The 26,975-nt window shown below is 35.0% G+C and overlaps 1 protein-coding gene across 1 annotated transcript in view; it reads left to right on the top strand.

Annotated features, from left to right (window-relative positions):
* Positions 1-26,975, top strand: part of TOPAZ1 (testis and ovary specific TOPAZ 1) — a 68,236-nt gene that overhangs the window by 25,333 nt on the left and 15,928 nt on the right. Inside the window, exons 6-16 of the mRNA XM_019946664.2 lie at positions 121-266; positions 1,863-1,948; positions 2,684-2,809; positions 6,270-6,333; positions 13,688-13,839; positions 14,045-14,137; positions 15,848-15,963; positions 22,163-22,229; positions 23,289-23,463; positions 24,169-24,269; positions 26,719-26,884. Of these exons, the coding sequence (XP_019802223.2) occupies positions 121-266; positions 1,863-1,948; positions 2,684-2,809; positions 6,270-6,333; positions 13,688-13,839; positions 14,045-14,137; positions 15,848-15,963; positions 22,163-22,229; positions 23,289-23,463; positions 24,169-24,269; positions 26,719-26,884 (1,292 nt within the window). The remainder of the gene's footprint in view (positions 1-120; positions 267-1,862; positions 1,949-2,683; positions 2,810-6,269; positions 6,334-13,687; positions 13,840-14,044; positions 14,138-15,847; positions 15,964-22,162; positions 22,230-23,288; positions 23,464-24,168; positions 24,270-26,718; positions 26,885-26,975) is intronic.

The following is a 26,975-nucleotide window of genomic DNA, read 5'->3' as shown; positions in this document are numbered from 1 at the left end:
GCATAGTATGTAGACTACATCAATACTATCATTAGGATGTGTTTCTACTTATTTGATTCTCATTACTTTATGTCTTTAGAATAAATTTAAATTCTGCTTTTGGGTTTTCTGCTCACACAGCAGCGATTCTAAAAATACAGATAATGTGGTTGGTGAATGTCAGTTGGCAGCGCTGGGCCCCAAACCTCTGTGCTTATCAGTGCCAGTGCCACCTTTGAATCTAAGTGCTCATCAGGAAGACACATTACTGAAGCCCTGGATGAATGGTATGATTTTCTTAGTAAAATTCTGTTGGCTTTTGATAATATAGAAATGATACAGGAGATTTTTCCACCCAAAACAAAAAAGTTAAGAAAGAAATTGAGGGAATTCCCAGGCGGCAGTCCAGTGGTTAGGACTCTGCACATCCACTGCAGGGGGCACGAGTTCAATCCCTGGTCAGTGAACTAAGATCCTGCAAGTTGTGTGGCAGGGCCCCCCCAAAAAAAGAAGAGAAAAAAATTGAAACAAGTATAGAATATGCTAAGATTAGAAGGTTTGTATACCTTTAGTTAGTACTTTTGATGGAGCGACTTCTGAGATATCTATATTTATGCAATAGTGTTAGTATAGGTAAATTATAGTCTATACCTAAAATATTCATATTTTAAGTGAGTGTTTTAGAAATTTAGAATGTAGTTTAGAATTTGTGTCTTTTTTGGTAATTCATAATGCTGTGAAAAAATAAACTAGATTGAAGAATTAATTTAGAAACAATAAAATCCTGTTGTGTGTGTAGCTCACACCTAACTCTTCTGGACTTCCCATTATTGACTTCATGCTGCCTGGTGTTGTGTACTGTAGCAGCAAGCCCATGATGATCACGTGTTTTATCTTAAAAAGCTTTACCTGTTTCATAATGAAAAGTACTGCAAAGCTATGCAGCAAAAACGTCAGCTTGTCCCAAATTATATCTGGATGCTGCCAAAATGAAAAATGAAATTGCTTAAGATAAAAACATTTTTGTGTTATCTTTCGAAAAAATAATTTGTAAATGTCCTAATTCTCATTTTAAAAGACTAACATTAAGGGATAATGATCCCTGGTATAATAGTCAGCTCGGGCTGCCATAACAAAATGCCACAGACTGGGTGGCTTAAACAACAGATATTCATTTCACACAGTTCTGGAAGCTAGAAGTCCAAGATCAAGTTTCTGGTAGAGTTCAGTTTCTGGCTGTCTTCCTGGCTTACAGACGGCAGCCTTTTCACTAAGTCCTCACATGGCCTTTCCTTGGTGCATGTGCATGCGGTGGGGGGGGGGGGGGGGAGAGAGAGAGAGAGAGAAAGCTCTCTGGTGTCTCTTATAGAGACATTGATTCTATCAGATCAGGGCCTCATTTTTACAACCCCATTTAGCCTTAATTACTTCTGCAAAAGGCCCTAACTCCAAATACAGTCACTTTGGGGGTTAAGGCTTCAATATATGAATTGGGGGGAGACACAGTCGGTCCATAGCACCTGGGTTTGTCAGTAGTTTTCTTCCCTAAGAAAGGTTTATTGTGTGTAATATTTGTCTGTTTAACTTACAGACAATCATTTGAATATAGTACTCAATTCTGCTGTGTAAGGCTTTTAAGAAAGCATCTTTAGCTTATAATGAATTTAAAATGTTAAGTTCAGATCTAGACATCCTTAAGGAACACCTAAGATGTAAATTACTGTATATTTCACAGGAACATACCACAGCAGCAGACCTTGAACTGAGCACAAGAAGTCCAAAGTGAAATATTAAAGCAGATAGTAGTAGTCATCTGTTTGATTGTTATGAAAGGAATAAGTTGTAACATATTGGAATGTAATGTCATTCTTAATCATTTCTAGATTTCAGATTTCCAGGAAAACATTCTCTTCTAAAACCGCAGGATCCTGAAATTTGTGAAATATTTAAGAGGGAAAAAACTATAGGGGTAAGCGCCCCATTAAAAAAAATAATAATCTTATAAGCTTGTGCTTTGGGGCTTTCTGATTAATTTCCCTATCATCATTTAAGCAGTTCTGGACATTTTATGGATTTTAAATGGGGGTTGGTGGTAAGGGACAGAAAATGGGTAGCGATTCAGAGGATATTCACAAACAGTATAACAGGTTTAAGGCAGAGGGTGGGGGATGGGATATCCAAAACAGAAAATACAGGATGAATAGTTCCCTGTGATGAAGGAGAAAGCTAGTGATATAAAGCTATTGATAGGAAAAGCCTGTTGTAAAAAGCTTTCACTCATTGCCTTTTTCCAATAATCAGAAAAGCTAAGGAGATTTTTGGTTCTAATAAATGCATCTGAAATATGCATATTATTACAGAATTAACTTTTTATACAAGTTAAAAGGGCAGGCACATGAGAAGGAGGAGGGAAAGTATAAACTTTTAAAATCACGTAAAGTAAAATGGTAGTAACTTTGATGAAATATAAAAGTTTTACACTAAAGGAAATTGCAAAAATTCAGACAAATAACTTTAAATTGATTTTTTTCATAATTTTTAAAAATATAAATTGTTTGGAGTTACTTTTTATCAAGTCAGCAAACAATTTATCGTGATACTTTTTTGGATGTATAATATTTCTGATTGTTTCAAATACTTTCTCACTTGATTGCAGTAAGTGTTTTACAATTAACACAGAAAGGGAATTTGTCTAATTTTCTAGGTGTTCCAGAAGTCCCTAGGGTTGATGATACCCCATAGATATTGCAAATTTCATTTTAATACATTACGTGGCTGTGAGCGATCACAGTGCAAGTTTGCTCACGTGCCTGAGCAAGGGGATGAAAAGGTAAAATATGTTAAGTCTTTGAAGTAGAGATTGTTTTAATAACCATCTCAGTCATATGTTTTAATTCAGGTTTTCATCAACTCCTAATATATGAGCTTTGCCTGATTTTGTGCTTTACATAAATGGAATCATACAATTTGTATTCTTTTGTTTCTGGCTGCTTTTGCTCAACATTTTTGAGATTCATCTGTACTTTTTTACTTAATTGTAGATGCTTCTTTCTCATTGCTGTATAATATTAAATATTCCATTGTATGAGTATATCAAAATGTTTTTTGTTGATAAATACTGCTTTTGATGGGTGATTTCTAAATTTGGTAAATACAGTAGTGTTCTGCATGTCTTTTGGTGAACATATGAACACATGCTGATGGGTTATACTTAAAACTGGAATTATTGGGTCAAAGGGTCTACATATATTCAACTTTAGTAGATACTGCCAGACAGATTTCCAAAGTGGTTTACCAAATTACACTCTAACCAGCAATGTTTGAGAGTTCTGGTTGCTTTACATCCTCACCATCTCTTGGTGTTATCAGCCTTTTAATTTAAGCCATTCTAGTGGGTGGGGAGTGATACTCTCCCTAGTGATTGATGAAGTTGAGCATCTTTCAAAATGTTTGTTAGGTGTTTGAATATCCCCTTTCTGTAAATATCTAAATATTTTGCCTATATTCTAGAGGATTATCTTTTTCTCGTCCATCTTAAGAATTCTGTATATATTTTAGATACAAATGCTTTGTTGGATATACGTATTGCAAATAACTTTTACTACTTTACAAGTTGCCTTTTCACCCTTTTATTTTTTTAATTTTTTTTTGGAGTATAGTTGATTTACAATGTTGTGTTAGTTTCACGTGTATAGCAAAGTAAATCAGTTATATATATATATATACATATATCCACTCTTTTTTAGATTCTTTTCACATATAGGTCATTACAGAGTATTGAGTAGAGTTCCCTGTGCTGTACAGTAGGTGCTTATTAGTTATCTATTTTATATATAGTAGTATGTATATGACAATCCCAATCTCCCAATTTATCCCTTCCCCTCCCCTTTTCCCCCGGTAAACCATAAGTTTGTTTTCTACATCTGTGACTCTATTTCTATTTTGTAAATAAGTTCATTTGTACCATTTTTTTAGATTCCACATATAAGCATATTTGTCTTTCTGTTTCTGACTTACTTCACTTAGTATGATCATCTCTAGTTGCATCCATCTTGCTGCAAATAGCATTATTTCATTCTTTTTTATGGCTGAGTAATATTCCATTGTATATAAGTACCACATCTTCTTTATCCACTCCTCTGTCATAGGACATTTAGATTGCTTCCATGTCTTGGCTATTGTAAATAATGCTGCAGTGAATGTTGGGGTGCATGTATCTTTTCAATTTATGATTTTCTCCAGATATATGCCCAAGAGGGGGATTGCTGGATCATATGGTAGTTCTATATTTAGTTTTTTAAGGAACCTCCATACTGTGCTCCATAATGATACCAATTTACATTCCATCAACAGGCCTTTTCACCCTTTTATTTTATTTATTTATTTTTTTTTGCTTAGTTAAATCTCTAATTTTATTTTATTTTAACATCTTTATTGGAATATAATTGCTTTACATTGTTGTGTTAGTTGCTGCTGTATAACACAGTGAATCAGCTATACGTACACATATATCCCCATATACCTTCCCTCTTGCGTCTCCCTCCCACTCTCCCTATCCCACCCCTCTAGGTGGTCACAAAGCACGAGCTGATCTCCCTGTGCTATGCAGCTGCTTCCCACTAGCTATCTGTTTTACATTTGGTGGTGTATATATGTCATTGCCACTCTCTCACTTCGTCTCAGCTTACCCTTCCCCCTCCCTGTGTCCTCAGGTCCATTCTCTGTGTCTGTGTCTTTATTCCCATGTTACCCCTAGGTTCTTCAGAACTGTTTTTTCTTTTTTTTAGATTCCATATATATGTATTAGCATACAGTATTTGTTTTTCTCTTTCTGACTTACTTCACTCTGTATGACAGACTGTAGGTCCATCCACCTCACTACAAATAATTCAATTTTGTTTCTTTTTATGGCTGAGTAATATTCCATTATATATATGCCACATCTTCTTTATCCATTCATCTGTCAATGGACACTTAGGTTGCTTCCATGTTCTGGCTATTGTAAATAGAACTGCAGTGAACATTGTGGTACATGACTCTTTTTGAATTATGGTTTTCTTAGGGTATATGCCCAGTAGTGGGATTGCTGGGTCATATGGTAGTTCTATTTGTAGTTTTTTAAGGAACCTCCATACTGTTCTCCATAGTGGCTGTATCAATTTACATTCCTACCAACAGTGCAAGAGGGTTCCCTTTTCTCCACACCCTTTCCAGCATTGATTGTTTGTAGATTTTTTGATGATGCCCATTCTGACCTGCGTGAGGTGATACCTCATTGTAGTTTTGATTTGCTTTTCTCTAATGATTAGTGATGCTGAGTATCCTTTCATGTGTTTGTTGGCAATCTGTATATACTCTTTGGAGAAATGTCTATTTAGGTCTTCTGCCTATTTTTGGATTGGGTTGTTTTTTTGTTATTGAGCTGCATGAGCTGCTTGTATATTTTGGAGATTAATCCTTTGTCAGTTGCTTCATTTGCAAGTATTTTCTCCCATTCTGAGGGTTGTCTTTTCGTCTTGTTTGTGGTTTCCTTTGCTGTGCAAAAGCTTTTAAGTTTCATTAGGTTCCGTTTGTTTATTTTTGTTTTTACTTCCATTACTCTAGGAGGTGGGTCAAACTTTTCACCCTTTTAAAAGTGTCTTTGGTAAACAAAATTATTAATCTTTATATAGTCTAATCTTATCTATTTATTTCCCTTTTATGGTGTTGACTTTTTACATGCTGTTCAAGAAAGCTTTGCCAAAATCATGAAGATGTTCTTTTATGTTTTTCCTTTAAAAGTTTTCTTGTCTTGTCTGATATTTACATTTAGAACTCTAAGCCATCTAGAATTAATTTTTGTTTAGGATGTGAGAAGGTCTAGATACATATTTTTTCCCATGTGTATCTCCAGGTGACCCCAAACCATCCTTTCCCCCACTGCACTGCAGTATCACCATGTCATAAATCAGCTGATTGTGTATGAGTGGGTCTATTAATAGGATCTCTGTTCAATCCATTGGTCCATGTGTTTCTCCTTATACCAGTAAAAGAAGTCCTCCCTTCCCCAGTTGATTGCTAATCTTGACTCTGTTTCCTAGGCTATTTCTTTGACAGAGATTCTCTGAATAAGATTTTTGTAATGAATTCAACGTACATTTCAAATCTTAGTTAACCTAACATCAGCTTCTTTATTCCATTGCTTTCAATTGACTTAAAAAAATTGGAATAAGCAAAAATACAGGACTGAAATTTGTGTAGATTTTACGAAATATAAAAAGGTAATTTTACATTTTGCGTGACTTTTATAGGTTTGTATGGATGTGTTTAAGAAATATATAAGTATCAACGAGCTTTGTTTGCTACAACGTGCAGGTATGAGACAATGGAATGATTACTATGAATTTATTAATACAAGAGTTTCAAACAATGTGCTATTGTCTTAATAGTTTGAAAGTAAATTCAGTACTTTTGAGTATGAAAACTGCCTTAGAGTAGCTCTCTTGGTGTTAGAAAGGATTAATAATAAGTGTGGCATTTTGGTTAATACAAAAAGTATAATCCACCTAACACTGTAATTCCCTCACATACTAATATTTTTGTGACATAGAAATTTTATTTACAGTTGTAAGACAGGAAAAAAGATATTATTAATTGGCTTAAAATCTTTCTGAAGGGATCTTTGAGAAACTGTATCTTCCTTACTTATTAGCCCTTTTCTTTTTACACTACCCCTTGTAGCCAGTGCACCATCCATCGTTCTGTGCAGTTCCCTAAATAGGGCATGCTGTGTTATAATAGAGAGGGCGCTGCTGTCTCTACCCAGGATCCCTTTCTTTTATCCCACTTCCCCATAGCAAAGACCTATTCATCTTTCAAAGCTTACTCATAGGAAATAGGATACTCTCCTCTGTTAGGCCCTTATCTGACTCCACAGCCTCATCCCATTCCCTGCTCCCATCTCCCCCTACTACGTTGTGAGCCCCAAGAGGAAGGGACCAAGCTTTACATTTGTCACCCTGACACAGCCACCAAAACCACATAGTATTATGGTAACAGAGCACCATATTCATCTGCTTAAAATCTCATCTAGCTAAAAACAAAATCTCTGACAAGTTTGTTTTGCTGGTGATATCATCTCCTCTAAGGATTAGAGGAAGCATATGAGGGAACTGGTAGTCTGGACTTAATCCAGCTGTAGCAAAGAGGAGGTAGTTAAGGTAGAAGTAATAGGAGCCTATATAGGGAATATACCTGTCACCTGACACGTTGTGATAACCAAGGAGGAGAAGCTACATATGGTTAGATATGGATGAACATTTATATTCCAGAAATAATTCCATAACATATATGGAAGAAAAGAGGATGACATGGGGAAAATGCGAAACTCCCCAAAACATAGTTCTGGTTGTGTGAATATCCAGTATGGGAAAAGGAAAAATATATGTTTATTCAGTTATAAAACAATAAATACAGAAAACAAAAATAAAAACCTATAGTGAAGAATCAGTGCGGGAAGTTGGCAAAAACCTATATAAATTACGTTTGATGTGAAAATAGAAAGTTAGATCAGCAGAACAGATAGATAGCTCAGAATAAACTTGATATTATGTATAAAGAGGTTTAGTGTTTAGAAAGACCATAGGGTTTGGGAAGGAAGACTCATTTTATGAATGATGTTAGGAAAACTGGATAGCAACTTAGAAAGAGAAACTCTGAATATCACTGGTATAAAGTATAGATCTAACTGCTCAGGCCCTACAGAGAGGCCTCAGGGACCACCTAGTTCACAAGGGGAGGTACTGAGAGGGTGAGACTCCCCATTACCCTATTTAACCATAAGTTCATTTTTATCTGTTTTATATTTAAATTTCCACATAAAATTCTTTTTCCAGAAGTTGTTTGACTAAAAACATTGTGGAAAAACTACTACTGCTTAGCATACACCAAAATGAATAATTGTAGTATGTTGGTAATTCAGTAAAAAGAATTAACATTTTCAATCAGATTTTTTTGAAAGTTGATAATTTCTGTGGTTTAGAGTAATCAAAGGAAGCACAAAAGATAAAAATTTGTTTATGTAAACTGAAAAAAGCTATTAGCTTCAAATATTTTAAAATATATGTATTCTGAGCTCCAGAGTTACATTATTGGATTCAAATGCCCACTTTTCAATCAAAAAGTCATATGACATACAAAGAAATGAGCAAAATATGGCCTATTCAAAGGAAAAAATAAATCAACAGAAACTATCCTTGTAAAAGACCTGATGGCAGATAAATTAGACAGTGATTTTAAAACATTTGTCTTAAAGGTGCTTGAAGAACTAAGGAAGAAGTGGGGAAAGTCAAGAAAATAATGTGTGAACAAAATGGAAATATCAGAGCGATAGGAAACCTAAAAAGAAACCAGAAAAATTCTGGAGTTGAAAAATACAATAACTGAAATGAAAAATTCACTAGAGGGATTCAAAGGCAGATTTGAGCAGGCAAAAGAATCAGATAACTTGAAGATAGGAGAGTGGAAATTATCAGGTCTGAGGAACAGAAAGAAAAATGTTTGAAGAAAAGTGAATACAGCCTGAGGAACACCATGAAACAGAACACTGTGGAAGTCTCAGAAGGAGAAGAGAAAGAGAAAAGGGTAGAGAGAATATTGAGCAAATAATGGCTGAAAACTTCCCAAATTTGATGAAAGTTGTAAATATAAATATCCAAGAAGCTCAGCAAACTCTAAGATGAACTCAAAGAGACACACACCAAGACACGTTTTAATCAAACTTTCAAAAGCCAGAGGCAAAGAGAGGATCTTGAAAGCAGCAAGAGAGAAGCAAATTATCACATACAAGGGATCCTCAATAAGATTATAAGCAGATTTCTCATCAGAAATTTTGGAGGCCAGAAGGCAGTAGGCCAATATATTCAAAGTGCTAAAAGAAAACATCTGTCAACCGAGAATCCTATATCTAGCAAAACTGTCCTTCAGAATTGAGGGATAAATTATTGATATGACATTCCCGGATAAACAAAAGCTGAGAGAGTTTGTTTTCTTTAGACCTGCCCTTCAAGAAATGCTCAAGGGAGGCCTGCAAAGTGAAATGAAAGGGCATGAGACAGTAACCTGAGGTCATATGGAGAAATAAGGATCTCAATAAAAGTAAATACGTGGGTAGTTATAAAAGCTAGTATTATTGTAACAATGGTTTGTACTGTACTTTCTGGTTTTTACATGATTTAAGAAACTAATACCTTTAAAGAAAAGTATATTAGTGTAAAAACTAGTATTATTGTAAATTTGACTGGTAAGTCCAAATCCTCTTTTCCATATTATTTAAGAGACTGATGCATTTGAAAGAACGGTTAATTAATGTTTTCGGGCACACAGTATATAAAAATGTAATTTGTTACCTTAGCAACTGAAAGGGGTGGGGATGGAGCTGTAAAGAAGCAGAGTTTTTGTATATTATTGAAGTTAAGCTGGTATAAATCCCATGGTAACCTCAATAGCTATAGAATATGCACAAACGGAAATGAAAAAGGAGTTAAAACTCACTCAAAAAATCAGCTAAACACAAAAGAAGAGAGTAATGCAGGAAATGAGGGACAAAAAAGCTATGAGACATACAGAAAACAAATAGCAAAATCAGAAGTAAGTCCTTCATTATCAGTAATTACTTTTAAAGTAAATGGATTAAATTCTCCATTCAAAAGACACAGATTGGCAGAATGAATAAAAACACATTATCCAATTACATGCTGTCTACAAAATTTTCACTTTAGAGCCAAAGGCAAATAGATTGAAAGTGAAATGATGGAAAAAATATTCTACACAAATAGTAACCAGAAGAGAGCAGGAGTGGCTATACTAATATTAGACAGAATAGACTTTAAATCAAAAAAGGTTACAAGAGACAAAGAAGGACATTATATATAGTAATGAAAGGTTCAGTATAGCAGCAGTATAAACGTTTATACCTAATGACAGACGATCAGAATACATAAAGCAAAAACTGGGCTTCCCTGGTGGCGCAGTGGTTGAGAGTCCGCCTGCCAATGCAGGGGACACAGGTTCGTGCCCCGGTCCAGGAAGCTCCCAAATGCCGCAGAGCGGCTGGGCCTGTGAGCCATGGCCGCTGAGCCTGCGTGTCCGGAGCCTGTGCTCCGCAACGGGAGAGGCCACAACAGTGAGAGGCCCACATACCGCAAAAAAAAACAAAAACAAAGCAAAAACTTACAGAATTAATGAGAGAAATAGACAGTTCTACAATAATAGTTGGAGACTTCAATACCCCACTCACAATAATGGATAGAACAACCAGACAGAAGTAAAGAAATAGAGGACTCAACACAATATACCCACTAGATCTAACAGGCACATACAGAACACTTTACCCAACAACAGTAGTTTACATATTCTTCTCAAGAGCACATGGGGCATCTTCCCAATAGACCATGTGTTTGGCCACAAATTAAGTCTCAACAGATTTTAAAAGATAGATATTATACAAAGTATCTCCTCTGATCACAACAGGATGGAATTAGAAACCAGTAACAGAAGAAAACTGGAAAATTAACAAAATTGTGGAAATCGAACATACTTTTAAGCAACCAAGGGATCACAGAAGATGTCACAAGGGAAATCAGAAAATACTTAGAGACAAATGAAAATGAAACACAACATTCCAAAACTTATGAGATGGAGTGAAAATGGTACTTAAGAGGGAAATTTATAGCTATTGTATAAATGTTTATGTTAAAAAACAAGAAAGATGTCAAATCAACAACCTAACTTTACAACTTAAGAACCTAGAGAAAGAAAAACAAACTAAACCTAAAGCTAGTAGAAGGAAGGAAATGATAAAGATCAGAGCAGAGATAAATGAAATAGAGAACAATGAGAATAGAAAAACAATGAGAAGAAAATCAATAAAACTGAAAGCTGCTATTTCAAGAAGACCAACAAAATTAACAAATCTTTGGCTAGATGGACTAAGAAAAAAGGAGAGAAGATTGAAATTGCTAAAATAAAAAAAGTGGGGACAATAATACAATTCTACAGAAATAAAAATGATTATAAGAGAATACTGTGAATAATTGTGTGCCAAACAAATTGGATAACTTAGATGAAATGGACAAATTCCTAGAAAAACAAAATCTTCCAAGACTAAATGATGAAGAAATAGAAAATCTGAATAGATCTACAGCTAGTAAGGAGATTGAATCAGTAATCAAAAATGTTCTGACAAAGAAAAGCCCTGCACCAAATGGTTTCACTGGTGAGTTCTACCAGACATTTAAAGAACTAATATCAATCCTCAAACTTTTCCCAAAAATTGAGGAGAGAACACTTGCTAACTCATTCTATGAGGCTGAGGCTACCATTGCCCTGATACCAAAGCCAGATAAAGAAACTGCCAAAAAGGTAACTACAGATCAATACCCCTTATGAACATTGATACAGAAATCCTCAACAAAAACTAACAAACCAAATTCAGCAGCATATTGGAAGGATCATAGACCATGACCAAGTGGAATTTATTCTTAGAATGCAAGGATAGTTCAACATACAAAAATCAATCAGAATAATAAACCACATTAACAGAATGAAGGGGAAAAACCACATGATCATCTCAATTGATTCAGAAAAAGTATTTGACAAAATTCAACACCTTTTCATGATAAAAACACTCAAAAGACTAGGAATAAAAGGAAACTACCTCAACATTTAAAAAGCCATATCTGGGCATTTCTATACACTGATATTGAACAATCTGAAAAGGAAATTACAAAAACAATTCCATTTACAATAGCATAAAAAAGAATAAAATACTTATTAACTTAACCAAGGAAGTGATAGACTTGTACGATGAAATCTACAAAACATTGCTGAAAGAAATTAAAGATAAATTAATGGAAACACATCCCATGTTCACAGATTGGAAAACTTAGTATTGTTAAAATGTCAGGGGCTTCCCTGGTGGCGCAGTGATTGAGAGTCTGCCTGCTGATGCAGGGGACACAGGTTCATGCCCCGGTCCGGGAAGATACCACATGCCGCGGAGCGGCTGGGCCCACGAGCCATGGCCGCTGAGCCTGCGTGTCCGGAGCCTGTGCTCCACAACGGGAGAGGCCACACAGTGAGAGGCCCGCATACTGCAAAAAAAAAAAAAAAAAAATGTCATTACTTCCCAAGTGATCCCCAAGGAATCCCGAAATAATCTTGAAAAAGAAAAAACCTGGAGGACTCATACTTCCTATCTTGAAAACTTACTACAGAGCTATAGTAATCAAAACAGTGTGGTACTGGCATAAAGACAGACATATAAACCAATGGGCTAGAATAGACAGCCGGGATATAAAGCCTCACATATATGGTCAAATGATTTTTGAGAAGGATGCCAAGATCATTCACTAGTGAAAGGATAGTTTTTTAGTGCTGGGAAAACTAAATATCCACAAGCAAAAGAATAAAATTGGGCCCTTATCTAACACTATATACAAAAATTAGTTCAAAATTGATTAAAGACCTTAATGTAAGACCTACAACAATAAAACTCTGAGAAGAAAGCACAAGGACAAAAGCATCACACATTGGATTTGGCAGTGATTTCTTGGCTATGACACCAAAGACAATGGGAACAAAGAAAAAATAGACAAATTGAACTTCATGAAAAATTTAAAATTTCGTTCATTAAGAGACAATATCAGCAAGATAAAACAGCAGCCCACAGAATGCGAGAAAGTATTTGTAAATCATATATCTGATAAAGGATTGGTATCCAGAATATACAGAGAACCTCTAAAACTCAACAACAAAACCTGAGTCAAAAATAGGCAAAGTACTTGAAAAGACATTTCTCCAAAGATACACAAATGGCCAATAAGCATGTAAAAAGATGCTCAGTATCACCAATCCTAAGGGAAATGCAAATCAAAACTACATTGAGGTACCACCTTACACCTATTAGGATGACTGCTATCGAAAAAAACAGAAAACAAGTGTTAGTGAGGGTGTGGAGAAAGTGGAACCCTTGTACCCTATCGGCAGGAATGTAAAATAGTACAGACACTGTGGAAAAACAGTATGACAATTCCTCAAAAAATTAAAATTAGAGTTACTGTATGGCCCAGCAATTCTTCTCTTGACATATACACAAAAGAATTGACAGCAGGGTCTCAAAAGATATTTGTACACCCATGTTTATAGCAGCATTTTTCACAGTAAAATGTGAAGCAACCCAAGTGTCCGTTAAGAAACTACTTTCTCAAAGGAAATGTTATAATTTTTGGTAGAATGTTCATATCATAAATTGGAATAAAAATATCCCCAGGTCAACATGTTGGTGGGGGTTAAAACAGCAAGAAGGGGTATATGTCAAAATTGTCTGCATCCACCCCTAAACAGGCCACTGCCTAAAGTCTCCATGGGAGTGTGGCTCCTTAGGAGTTCGTATTTAGACCATTATGTATGAGGCAGTTTGGCCCTGTTTTTTGTGGGTAGCATATAAGTTAGCTCCCAATCTAGTGCCTAACATCTTGGTTAACATGTTATTGCCATTAACTTTTGCTTTAATTTATTTTCATCAAGTATTTCTGATACTGGAAGTGTACCTTTTAAGAAAATGAATTTATACTACTTGATCTTTAAATATGGAAAGATTGTCTAATTTAGGAAAGATGAATATCTTAAAAGCAGCAAATAACTTTAACATATACTTCTTCCTTTTTAGTAAACACGTTTATGGCGTACTACAGAAAGTTCCCTCCGGGTATACACTTTGATCTACAAGTGGTAAATAACCTTCTCAATTCTTTACTCAAACATTGTTTACTGAGAGAAGTGTTTCAGGTCATGAGCCTCAGCATAATGGTTAAAATGCTGGTAAGTAACCTGAAAATATATTTTTCTAATACTTTAAGTTAATGTATCTGTTATATTTCTTGTTTGTATAATTGAGCAGTTACATTTCTGTTTGTTGAATACTTCGTAGAGAACACTTGTGTTTTTCAGCATAAACGAATTTGAGAAACTTAAGGTGTACTGAAAGAAGACATGAAAATGAGTGTAATTTTTTTGTTTTATCCAGCCTGCTCTGAAAATATTACTAAAAACATTTGAGTGTGTGGCAACTATGAAATTAAGGAATGCTGTACCTGCTTTAATTGATATCTTTTGCAAGGTATGATTTCATTTTATCCCTTTTATTCTCTAATACTGAATAACCAAGAAAATAATGATTTCTGCTTACACTCTTAAATTGCCTTTTACTCACATTCTTAATGCCAAAGAATTCTGTTTTCAGAAATGTTCTTTTTCTCCCAAAATAGGGTTTATAAACAGACTCCAGTGACTGACAGGGCTTCCCCTTAATTAAATAGTTGTAAGCACTCGAGGTGACTTCTTTCAGCTTCGTGAACTGTCCTCATCTCTACTTCTTAAGGATGATTAAAGAAAGTTTTCTTTTTCAAAAAGATTTGAGGTCATATATAACAAAAGTAAATACACAAATCAATGTATAAATAGGACATTGTTACCAAACAAAGCAGATAGATAAGAATATGGTGGCAAGGAGTTAATTTTCTATTTGGCATTAAGCAAAAAGAAAAACAAAAATTTTTACAGCTTTTTAAAGGTATATTAAAATTTTTACTGTTGTTGAATATTTCCTAGTATTTGGTACTACCCAGCCATTCATTTTAGAATAGGCTTAATAGCAGGAAAACACCCAATTCTCACCCATTCTCTTTAGGAAGCAGCATTGGAACCACTCTAGCAGATGAACAAATATTTCAGTGAATACCTCTAGTACCATATTACAAAACTTGACAAAGTTACTTGCCTGGAAATTTTTTGAATCAAGAATTACTCAAACTTCCAGTTACATAACAAATGAGTCACAGGGATGAAATGTACAGCATGGGGAATATAATCAGTAATAATGTAGTATCTTTGTATGGTGACAGTAACTAGACTTATGGTTATCATTTTGTAATGTACAGAAATATCAAATCACCATGTTGTGCACCAGTAACTAACGTAGTGTTGTAGGTTAATTATACTTCAGAAAACAAACTCATAGAAAAAGAGATCAGATTTATGGTTACCAGAGGCAGGGGGTGGGGGATTGGGAATTGGATGAAGGTGGTCAAAACTTACAAACTTCCAGTTATCAGATAAATGAGAACTAGGGATGTATTATACAACATGAAGAATAGAATGAACACAACTGTGTGTTCTCTATGAAAGTTCTAAGAGAGTAAATCCTGAGAGCTCTCATCACAAGGAAACAAATTTTTTTCTTTTATTTTGTATGTATATGAGATGATGGATGTTCACTCAAATTACTGTAATCTTTTCGTGATGTATGTAAGTCAAATCATTATGCTGTGCACCTTAAACTTATACAGTGCTGCATGTCAGTTATATCTCAACAAAACTGGTAGATAGATAGATAAATTTAAAATTAAAAAAATGAAAAGAAATTACTGCTCACCTGTAGTCATTGTAGAAAACCTCAGTTTAATACCTCTCAGGAATTTTATCATCAGGGATACAGTACAACCACCAGTGCTATACTTACTAAAAGACAGAATGAGTACCAAATGAGGTACAGCTGATAAAGTGGTTGAGATAACTTGGAGAACAGGAAGAATATACAAGTTTGCATTCAAAAGTATTATTTTCATTTTTGCTTTAAATTCTTGATGTAAGCAGTCTTATTGTGGTTCTCAAATATTTGAAGAAAAATATGCTTCAAAGTTTTAAAATGAATTTTAATTCTGTTTGTCTCCATGTTACACTTCTTCCATCAGTCTCATTTTTTTCCACACACATTGGTTTTGACTCTCATATTTTTATGAGAATGACTACTGTTTTCCCTCTTCTACAGCTTGTTGAAGCTGGGATGGTACTTGACCCAGAACACTTTAACTATATTATTAAGCTTTTATACCAAGTACAGGCTTCCAAGCAAGAAATAACTGAAGTTCTGGAAATGAAATCCAGGTAAGAAGAATCACTATAATTAGGACTAAAATATATGTATTTTGGTGGGGACTTAAAAAGGATGAAGGCAAAGCACTTATTATTGTTCATATGCTCACCCTAAGCCCTTCTCCTTCCTTTGGCTATGGCCTAGTCACATTGTCATCAGCTGCTTCTAGCCAACCCTCCTGGCCAGCCTCACCAGATCTTTTTCAGTACCTGATTTCATCTCAGTGCCTGGCAGATCAAATGTAAAGTCTCCCTTGCTCTGTTTCATAACTTACTTGATTCTACTTAATGCACTCTCTTATGTGTATACAAATTACTTTAATTCTTTTTTCTCTCTCACTTTTTGCCACATTAAATAAAATACTTTAATGTCTCTCCTTCATTCTTTTTATTGATTGATTGATTGATCGGTGGCTGTGTTGGGTCTTTGTTGCTGTGCGCAGGCTTTCTCTAGTTGCGGTGAGCGGGGCTACTCTTTGCTGTGGTGCGCGGGCTTCTCATTGCGGTGGCTTCTCTTGTTGCAGAGCATGGGCTCTAGGTGCCTGGGCTTCAGGAGTTATGGCTTGCGGGCTATGGAGCGCAGGCTTAGTAGTTGTGGCTCATGGGCTTAGTTGCTCCACAGCATGTGGGATCTTCCCAGACCACGGCTCGAACCCGTGTCCCCTGCATTGGCAGGTGGATTCTTAACCACTGAGCCACCAGGGAAGCCCTCTCCTTCATTCTTTCTCTTACTTGTTCACTTTCTCTATTCAGTTTATGGGCCTCCAAAGGCCTTAAAAAAAAAAAAAAAAAACCTGTACTAATTGTAAGAGTAGTACCATAATATACCTGTATTGAGAAAAAGGAAAGCCATGACTTCTATAAAAATTTTTATTATGCTGTCACATACATAGAGGAAAGTATACAAATTTTAAGTATTTAAATGAACTGTAACTTTTTAACAAAATCAAATTTTATAAAGTGCAAATGATATCAACCACCAAAGTCCTTGAGAGTGCCCAGAAAGCTCCCTCCTTCAGAGGAGCTTCCACAGTTGTTTTTATCTCATTTCTTATTATCCTCTAGTACAGAGGTTTCCAAACTTTCTTGGTTCACAGTGTCCAGAGGCCAAAATAAATACATTAACAGTACCATTTATTAAGTAGTTAAATCCAAACAAGTTAATAGCAGTTTGACAGTGTCTGACAGATGTCACTTGAAAATTTAAAATGACCTGAGGAGCCCCTGTGAATTTGCTCTAGTGCTCTGGATGCCATAGTGCAGTTAGGGAATTTCAGCTCTAATTATACTACTTCCCTTCAAACACCAGCATTTAAGGCACATTTAAGGTTCTTCAGGTTCTATGATTTTTTTAAATTCCTTTAGTGATAGTTAATACTATTTATGTTGCATATGAAAATTATGACAATTTATTTGGTAACCCCTAAGTTTGAAAATTGTATCCTTATGCACTCTCCCCCTTCCTGTGTGCTTGCTTCACAACAGTTATCTTGTATTTTTTAGGAGGTATTAACATTGGTGACCTATTTATTAGTGAAGGAGAAAATTTAAAAATAACTCTGGGTAGTTAAGATGTGTAGATCATGGTTGGGGATATGGACCCAGCCCCAAGGCAGAAGGAAAAAAAAATTTAGTATTTATTATTTTATATTTGAATTTATATCTTCTGATGTTCTTTGAAATAATTACCCGTTTCTAGACAGGGAAGTGAATTTTAATGGACATTCTTATTTTGATTTTGATTATAATTTTTAGTTAGCTGTAGTTCATTTGAAAGACTTTCGCTTTCAGTGAATAAGGCTACGACAAAGAATTCTGACATTTATATTCAGGACATAAGTGAAAATTTAGGTGTGTATATAATCTAGGAAATTTGTTAACATACATTTACTGACTTTAAAAATTGTATTTTGAAATAATCTTAGATTTACAAAAATGTTGCAGAAATTAGTGTGGCGAATTCCCATGTTCCCGTCATCTAGCTTCCTTTCATGTTAACATCCTACATAATAATAGTGCCAATATCAAAACTAGGAAATTAATTTTGGTATAAATCCATTAACTCACTACAGATCATATTGCACTGTAGTAGGATGCACATGGTTCAGTATATCTTATTACTGGTTAAGTTAACCTTTATCACTTAGTTAAAAAGATTATCTGCCAAGTTTCTACACTGTAAAGTTACTCTTTGTCCTATTGTAATGAATAAATATCTTGGGGAAGAGACTTTAGCATTATGTATTATGCTGTTTCTCCTCAAAACTTCATACATTAATTTTAGTATTCTTCAATGGCTGTTTACTACAGGTTACTACTGTGGTATTTACCCAATGGTGATTTTGTATTTTCCCCATTTTTTCTACATTAAAAGAATTTTATTTATTTGGCTGCACTGGGCCTTAGTTGTGGCATGCAGGATCTTTAGTTGCAGCATGCAGGATCTAGTTCCCTGACCAGGGATCGAACCCGGGCCCCCTGCATTGGGAGTGCTGAGTCTTAGCCACTGGACCACCAAGAAAGTCCCTTTTCTACATTTATTTATTTATTTTTAAATAGCATGCTTCCTTTTTTTAAAATAGCTATTATTGCTGGGGGGTTTTAAAAATATTTATTTATTTATTTGGTCACACCAGGTCTTAGTTGTGGCAGGTGGGCTCGTTAGTTGCAGCTCACCAGCTCCTTAGTTGTGGCATGCGAACTCTTAGTTGCGGCATGCGTGTGGAATCTAGTTCCCTGACCAGAGGTCAAACCCAGGCCCCCTGCACTGGGATTGTGGAGTCTTAACCACTGCACCACCAGCGAAGTCCCTCCCTTTTCTACATTTATTAATTGGAATTTTTCAGTAAAGAAGAGCTGTCCCTTCTCCATTTATTTACTTATTCAAAATTTATGTCAATGTGAACTCATGGCTATTTATTTTATTCTATGGGTTACTTATAATCTAATAATATAGTTATTTATTTTGTTGCTCAAATTGTTCCAAATTTGACCTTTGGGAATTCCTTCAGGTTTGTTCCTACATCCTTTCATCATTTTTTTTTTCGTTTTTCTACCACTTTTGTGTTATTTGAAGCCTCAGAATTAAGTCTCATCTTCTCTTTTCCCTGCTCCAACATTGGCAGCAACCATTTCTCCAAGGAGCTCTCGTTCCTTTTATTAGAGAATGGTATTTCAAAACCAAGACCTGAATGTGTTCATTGCTGCTAGAGTATCATTGCAGCCAGGTCTTCTCAGTGGACAGGGCTAGGAAATATATGTATGTATACACAACATACATACACACACAAGATATATATATTTATTTCTCTATTTTTATATATATTACAAAAAACATGAGTACATACTGATAGCTTGATTCGAATCCAGCACTACAGGTTCATCTTAGCCATCCCTTTTTCATATTTATAAATTCTTTCTCCAACAGTGAGAAACCTGACTCTCATTATCTACAATATATTTGCTCATTTATTCAGTCTTACGATCCACAAAAAGTAGTTTCAGAACTGCTAACCCATACCTCTGTGGGAAAAAAATTTAGTACATTTTTAGTATAAGGTTATTATAGTATTCAGCCAAAATATTGCTTCCTAAGTTATTTTGTTTAGTTCTTTTTTTTTCCTATGCCCATTCAATGTGATTATTCATTTGTAGACCATTTAGGTTTATTTATTACTGTTTGTATTATATTTTCAGTTATCCCACATCCTAGTTGGTTTGAATTATTTAGGGAAGTATGTGAAAAATTGCTGTCTGTTCTAACAGTCAATGCTGTACTAAAAAGATGCAATGAGCAATGTTACTCCAGTTTACTCCTGCTCCACCGTTTCCATTTCATCCTTCTCTCTACCTCTTTTCCACCTACATACTGGAGGTAACCAGTCTTTCAGTTTTATCCTCTTATAATGAGCAGATATGTATGTATTTTCTTATATCTACTTCTTTATTACATATAGTGTAGAAAATAATGCTCTTTTTTTTTAATTTGCTTTTTTTCACTCAGTATATCCTGGAAATCAATCTAAATCAGTCCATACAGAAATTTGTCATCTTTTAAACAATGCAGAGTACTCCATTTTATGGATATACTTTAGGTTATTCAATCAGTGATGGGTATTTAAGTTGTCCCCAATATTTTGTAATTTAAAACAATGCTACTGCTCTTGGATTGGAAAAATTAATATTGTTAAAATGACCATCCTACCCAAAGCAATCTACAGATTTAATGGTATCCCTATCAAATTACCCATGACATTTTTCACAGAACTAAAACAAATAATCCTAAAATTTATATGGAATCACAAAAGACCCAGAATTCCCAAAGCAATCCAGAGGAAAAAGAACAAAGCTGGAGGCAGACCCCTCCCAGACTTCAGACAATACTACAAAGCCACAGTAATCAAAACTGTATGGTACTGGCACAAAAACAGACATGCTGATCAATGGAACAGAATAGAGAGCCCAGAAATAAACCCACACACAGTTAATCAGTTAATCTTCAACAAAGGAGGCAAGAATATTCAATGGAGAAAAGACAGTCATTTCAACAAGTGGTGTTGGGAAAGCTGGACAACTTCATATATTTAAATCAGTAAAGTTAGAACATTCCCTCACACCATATACAAAATAAACTCAAAATGGTTTAAAGACCTAAATATAATGACACCATAAAAATCCTAGAAGAGAACATAGGCAAAACATTTTCTGACATAAAACGTAGCAATATTTTCTTAGGTCAGTCTCCCCAGGCAAAAGAAATAAAAGCAAAAATAAACAAATGGGGCCTAATGAAACTTAAAAGCTTTTGTACAGCAAAGGAAACCATAAACAAAGACAACCTACAGACAGGGAGAAAATATTTGTAAACGATGCAACCGACAAGGGCTTAACTTCCAAAATATATAAACAGCTCATACAACTCAATATCAAAAAACCAAACAACCCAATCAAAAACTGGGCAGAAGACCTAAATAGACATTTCTCCAAAGGAGACATACAGATGGCCAACCTGAAAAGATGCTCAACATCGCTAATTATTAGAGAAATGCAAGTCAAAATTACAATGAGGTATCACCTCACACCAGTCAGAATGGCCATCATCAAAAAGTCTACAAATAATAAATGCTGGAGAGGGTGTAGAGAAAAGGGAACCTTCCTACACTGTTGGTAGGAATGTAAATTGGTACAGCCACTATGGTGAACAGTATGGAGATTCCTTAAAAAGCTGAAAATAGAGTTGCCGTATGATCCAGCAGTCCCATCCCTGGGCATATATCCAGAAAAGACGAAAACTGTAATTCAAAAAGAAACATGCACCCCAGTGTTCATAGCAGCACCATTTACAATAGCCAAGACATGGAAGCTACCTAAATGACCATTGACAGATGAACGGATAAAAATTAGGAACTTGTCCTTCCTTTTTAATGCTCTGGAATAATTTATAAAGCATCGGGACTAATTACCAAAACTGACCCCATAGTTGGCTGTCACACACTATTGTTAGTTTAATGGGACCCTCCTCTTTTCTCCTTTTCTTCTTCTCCTCTTCCCAGTTGCCGGTGTGCTTCTCCTTTCATTTTTGTCTTTTTTTCTTTCCCAGAAGCTATCTATACATTTCACAGATCACTTTCTTTAAATCATACAAAACTTTTAAGTTCCTTCTGTGTGGTTTGTGTTCTAATATACCCAGACAGTTTTTTTCTTAGCATTTTCAAATTTAGTGTGGACTTTGTCTTTGTAATGGTAGTTCTTAATCAATGTTAGATCCCTCTGGTAGTTTCCCTTTTTGGTTCTCCCCTACAAGTATTTTTGTTTGTTTGCTTTGTTTTGTTTTGGTCAGTTATTTGCTTGCCACAAATCCTTATGGACCAGTGAGGGTGAAGTGGGAGCAGTAGAGATCAAGTGCTGTGATTTAATTTTTTTCTCTTTTTAATCACAATTATCTTAAAGTTTTGACATTCTCTGTCTTCAAGTTAGGATGAAGGTATGATTTCATGTGGAATTTGCTTTTTCCTCCTCGTTGCCTGTGGTTTAGGAGGAAATAGTATAAGTTAGGTATCTGTGCAGTCGCCATTTTCTTCAGCGCTGAATAATTTTTATAGTATATTTCTCTTTCTCCAGTCTCTTAGGTATAATTTATAGAACAGATGAATTAGGACCAATATTGACTCTTTGGGTGATGAACATAATTAACCCTTTTTTATTGTTAAAGGTTACAGATGAGGCAGTTTATAAAGAACTGGAAGTGTGATTTAGAGTCAGCCTTGAATGAAATAGAGGTATGTTGCTTATCTTTTAAATAAATTTCTGGGATCTCCGAAAACCAATAACAACAAAGAAACTTTGGATAGTAACCCAGTTTTAGAGAAGTTTTACAATGCGGCTGTTACACAGAGAAAAGAAGGAAAAGAAGTTTAATTTTTTGCAGGTTAATACTTTGAAATGCAAACATAATTTCTAGAGTTGTGAACTGTTCTAAAAATAATTCTCGAAATAGTTCAGTTTAAAATTGACTTATGTTAAGCTATAATAATCTATAGCTTAGCCTTTAATTCTTGTCACTAGGCGGACTCCCTCAGTGCACAAATGACTTGGCTTTCTTGTCGAGATCCATAGGTGGCTGCAGTATGTGACATGACAGGGTAAAGCCAAGGTTATTGTGCACTCTCCAAGCATTTAAAGTCTGAATAAGAAATAGAGGACTTTCAGGATGACTGTACTTTTTAATTTAAGATCATTTTTGTACTCATTCTAGTAATTGTTGATCTAGTCTAAATTAGAATTTATATCCTTGAAACGATTTTTTGTTGGCATGGGAAACTTTCTCAGTTTAGAATTGAAAATAATAGGAAGATAGTAAGTTTACTGAAATTTACCTTGTAGCGCCTTTTGTAGAAGAAATGTAATGCCCAAAATTATGTGTGGGCTGCAAATCATAAATGGCCAACTAACTGTAAAATGCAGTCTCTAAAAGTAGTAAAATAGTGTATTGCTGTGGAAGTAGCTCAAATCATGCTGCTAATCATCTGTTTTCCTTAAATCTATCTCCACTGTGTAGTTCAGGTTTGAGGGTGACATCATTAAGTACATTAGGAGCTAGATAATTAAAACAAGTGTATGTTGACATCTGGAACTTACAGAGGCATTGCTATGGACAGAAAAGCAAATTGTACAGTAACATGTTACTGCTGTTGTAACACTTGTCAGTAAGTTTATAAGGTTTGCAGAGATTGTCTTATTAATTTCTGTATATCTGATGCCTGCATGTGCCTACCCCATAATATGTTTGCATAAATGACAACTTGCATTTTTTGTTTTCTTTTTAATAATTCTCATAGCATTATAAAGAAAAAGGTGACTGGACCAAATTGGGAAATTTATACATTAACATAAAACTGGGCTGTGAAAAATTTGCAGATTTCCAGAGATTTTGTGCTTGTATTGCTGAAACACTGACAAAAGACTGTAAAGAAGAGAGACCAGGTGTTCCATTTTGTGAATTCGCTGAAACAAGTAAATGTCACTGTTTTTGTCTGAGTATTGTGTGTTAGGGTGATACAGTGTTCTTTATTATTGATTGATGGATTGACTGGTACAATGTTCATAACATATAAAGCTCTTAATAGTCTCCATGTTGGAGATAAGTTAACACTGCAGTTTTTAGATACTTTTCCTTGTTTTTATAAATTTTTCCGTCTATTTATTGTTAAATTAGATTATAATGATAAAAGGTCAATAGAATATCAGATGTTTCATGTTCTTATTTTTCTTTTCATTCAGATTGGTAAAACTATTGCTAAGAAATTGTAGTGGAGCATCTGAATTTTTGAATCATTAAGTTGTTACTATCTTCACTATTGCCACGTCAACAAAATTCGTATATTTTTGAGACCTTTCTTTTTACATCAGCTCTTCACTGCTATATTCTCTGTCAGGGTCGGCAAACTCTGTAAAGGACCAGATTTTAGGCCTTGCACGCACAGTATATAATCTGTGTCACACAGTTTTCTTTTCAAACAACCCTTTAAAAATAAAACCCATTCTTAGAATCTCAACAGGCTGTACAAAAACAGGCCACAGGCCAGATTTGGCCCATGGGCTATAGTTTGCTGATACCTGGTCTTTGTGGTAATATCACTAATTCCATATTAAATTTGCCTTTTCCATCATTCTAAGGGACTGTTTCACTTTCTTCCGTATACCTACTTTGTGTTTCAGTTAGCAAAGATCCACAAAACAGTGAAGTAGATAAAACTTTGCTGGGAAGAATTGGAATCAGTGCTATGTACTTCTACCACAAGCTGTTGCAGTGGTCCAAGGTACTTCACTAAATTTTATTTTGGCTTGGTATATAGAGTGTTAGTTTAAAATTTTTGAGCAGAATATAGGTTAACCCTGAAAATTTGCTAATAATTTGCTAAAAATTTGCTAATAATCATTACGGGTGGCAAATCGAAACTTACACAATAAGTGAATTATTAGGTGGTATATTAGGCAAATACGGAAAGGAGATGGCATGAGAAGAATATCTATGATTACTATGAAGAATCTCAGTATAAGGAACACTTAGGAAGCTGTGCTAAATATCGTATCTATTTGAAGCACCTTTCAATTCAGAATTTATCTTGCCAGCTCTTGAGTATTGGTAGTATTATAATTTTGGAAGCTCTCTCTTAAGATGAACCCGAGATGCTAACAATTAACAGAACTCTTTTAAAATCACTTCTTAGGATGCTCTTGAATACTGTATACCATATATCTTCATGTCTACCTTTGAGGCTTAGCTCACCATAGAAGTGGTGTAGTGATTCTAGACCATATTGTGCTATCATTGTTTAGATTTCCCTGAGGTGGTGGTGGAGTTATAGATTCAATAAAGTTAAGTAAAGTAAAGGACAGAAAAATCCAAAATAGGGAGAAGTGCTGAGGGATGGAGAGTAAGATGGTTGAGAGTGGGGTTACTATTGAATCAACTATTAAAATGTATATTTTATTCCTTCCTTCTTTGTATAAAGAGGTTGTTTCACAATTGAAATAATATTTAAGGACATGGTCACTCAGGTACACATACAAAATTCATGAATTTTTTTTAAAAGAAAATAATTTTTAAATAATCATTGTACAGAAGGTCTCCAGTCTCCAACGTCTTCTAAGTGGTTTAGCACTTATTGTGTGGTAGGCCTGGGATGGGCAAAATGTACCTTGGCTCCGCTCTCACATTCTAGCTTAAAGTCTATCATAGCATTAATTTCTTGGGTATTTAATGCCTGAGAATTTGAGGACTGCCTAGTTAGAAGACCCTTTTTTAAAACTCAGACTGATTTTGCTGAAATTTTGGAGTATGTTTTAATTTTATTTGGTTTCTTTTTAAAGATTTATTTTTGATATGGAACATTTTTAAAGTCTTTATTGAATTTGTTACAATATTGCTTCTGTTTTATTTTGTTTTTTTGGCCATGAGGCATGTGGGGTCTTATCTCCCCAACCAGGAATCAAACCTGCACCCCCTGCATTGAAAGGCGAAGTCTTAACTACTGGACCGCCAGGGAAGTCCCCTTTATTTGGTTATTTTTATTTAGGATATAAGCAGTTGGTGAATTTGTGCCCTTTTCTTTTCTTTTTTTTTTTTTTTTTCCTGGCCGTGCTGCGTGGCATGTGGGATCTTAGTTCCCAGACCATGGATTGAACCCGTGCCCCCTGCAGCGGAAGCACGGAGTCTTAACCACTGTACCACCAGGGAAGTCCCAATGCCTGTATTTTAATTTTAAATGTTAACTATCTTATTTAGAATGGGTATTTTATTATCTTACTTAGCATGAATTTTTTAATGAAACATTCCATTTTGAACATAAAAGTAAAACCATTGAAATTAAACTTAAGGTATCCCTTGAAAAATGCACTCATTTATACAGTCAGATTGAAAGTACTTTGACATCATAATATGCATCTGACTCAAAATAGCATGTAATATAATATAAAACAAGAGTCTGAAAACCAAAAGCCAGATCTGGCCCACAGCCTGTTTTTCTACAGCTCATGAGCTAAGAATGTATTTTACATTTTTAAAGATTTAGAAATTTAAAAACAACCAAAAAGAATATGCAGCTGACCAAATGTGACCTGCAAAGCCTAAAGCATTTACTGTCTGGCTTTTAATGGAAAAATTTTGCTGACCTTGGTATAAAATAATAACACATGTCCAATTTCTGATGTCCACCCTAGAGACAGCCTTTATGTAGACAATGTGAAATAATTAGCCTATTGACTCAAAAAAACAATTTTCAGACAACAATTTTATCCCCCCCCCTTTTTTTCTATCATTTTCTATCATTCTTTATCTAAATTTCATATGAAATAATCTTTTCATTGACTTTCCCTCCTGGATCTCAGGGTGATCAACAGAAGAAGAGCAAAAACATAGGATGGGTAGCTTTCCACATTAAGGCATGAAATCCTTTTGCCAAATGAAATCTTTAGAGGAGGCTCAGTGAATAAAACAGATGAAAGGAGAACCGATGAAAGGGGGCCCAGTGGTGGGCGTGGTTAATGAGACAAAGCCCTGCTTGCTCACCTTCCCTTTCCATCTTTGTGGCTGAGCAGGAAAGGGCTTAAGGAGAGAGTCTTAGAGCAGTTTGACAACCATCAGTCTAGAATTATTCAAATTGCATAATTGACTTCTATATAATTATCAGTGACTTTGTACCTCTATAATACTCTTAATGATTGATACTCAGTGGGTTTTTTTGTCTTTTTTTTTTTTAACTCTAGGGAAGGAAGGTCTTAGATAAACTATATGAATTAAAAATACATTTTACAAGTTTAAAAGGACTTACAGGGCCTGAGAAGTTAGCACCGAGATGTCAAATTGTGAATATTGCAGCAGAAATTTTTCTAAAAAGTGGAAGCCTAGATGGCGCCATTTGGGTGTTAAGGGGTAAGTTCTGATATATGCCAGCATGAAATAATTTGTTAAGCTTGTTATAAATTCTTGGTTTTGTAGTTACCTCAAGTTGATACTGAATTGT

Source organism: Tursiops truncatus, chromosome 10, assembly GCF_011762595.2.
Source record: "Tursiops truncatus isolate mTurTru1 chromosome 10, mTurTru1.mat.Y, whole genome shotgun sequence".
Classification (NCBI taxonomy): domain Eukaryota; kingdom Metazoa; phylum Chordata; class Mammalia; order Artiodactyla; family Delphinidae; genus Tursiops; species Tursiops truncatus.
This window is presented reverse-complemented; position numbering and strand designations above follow the sequence as displayed.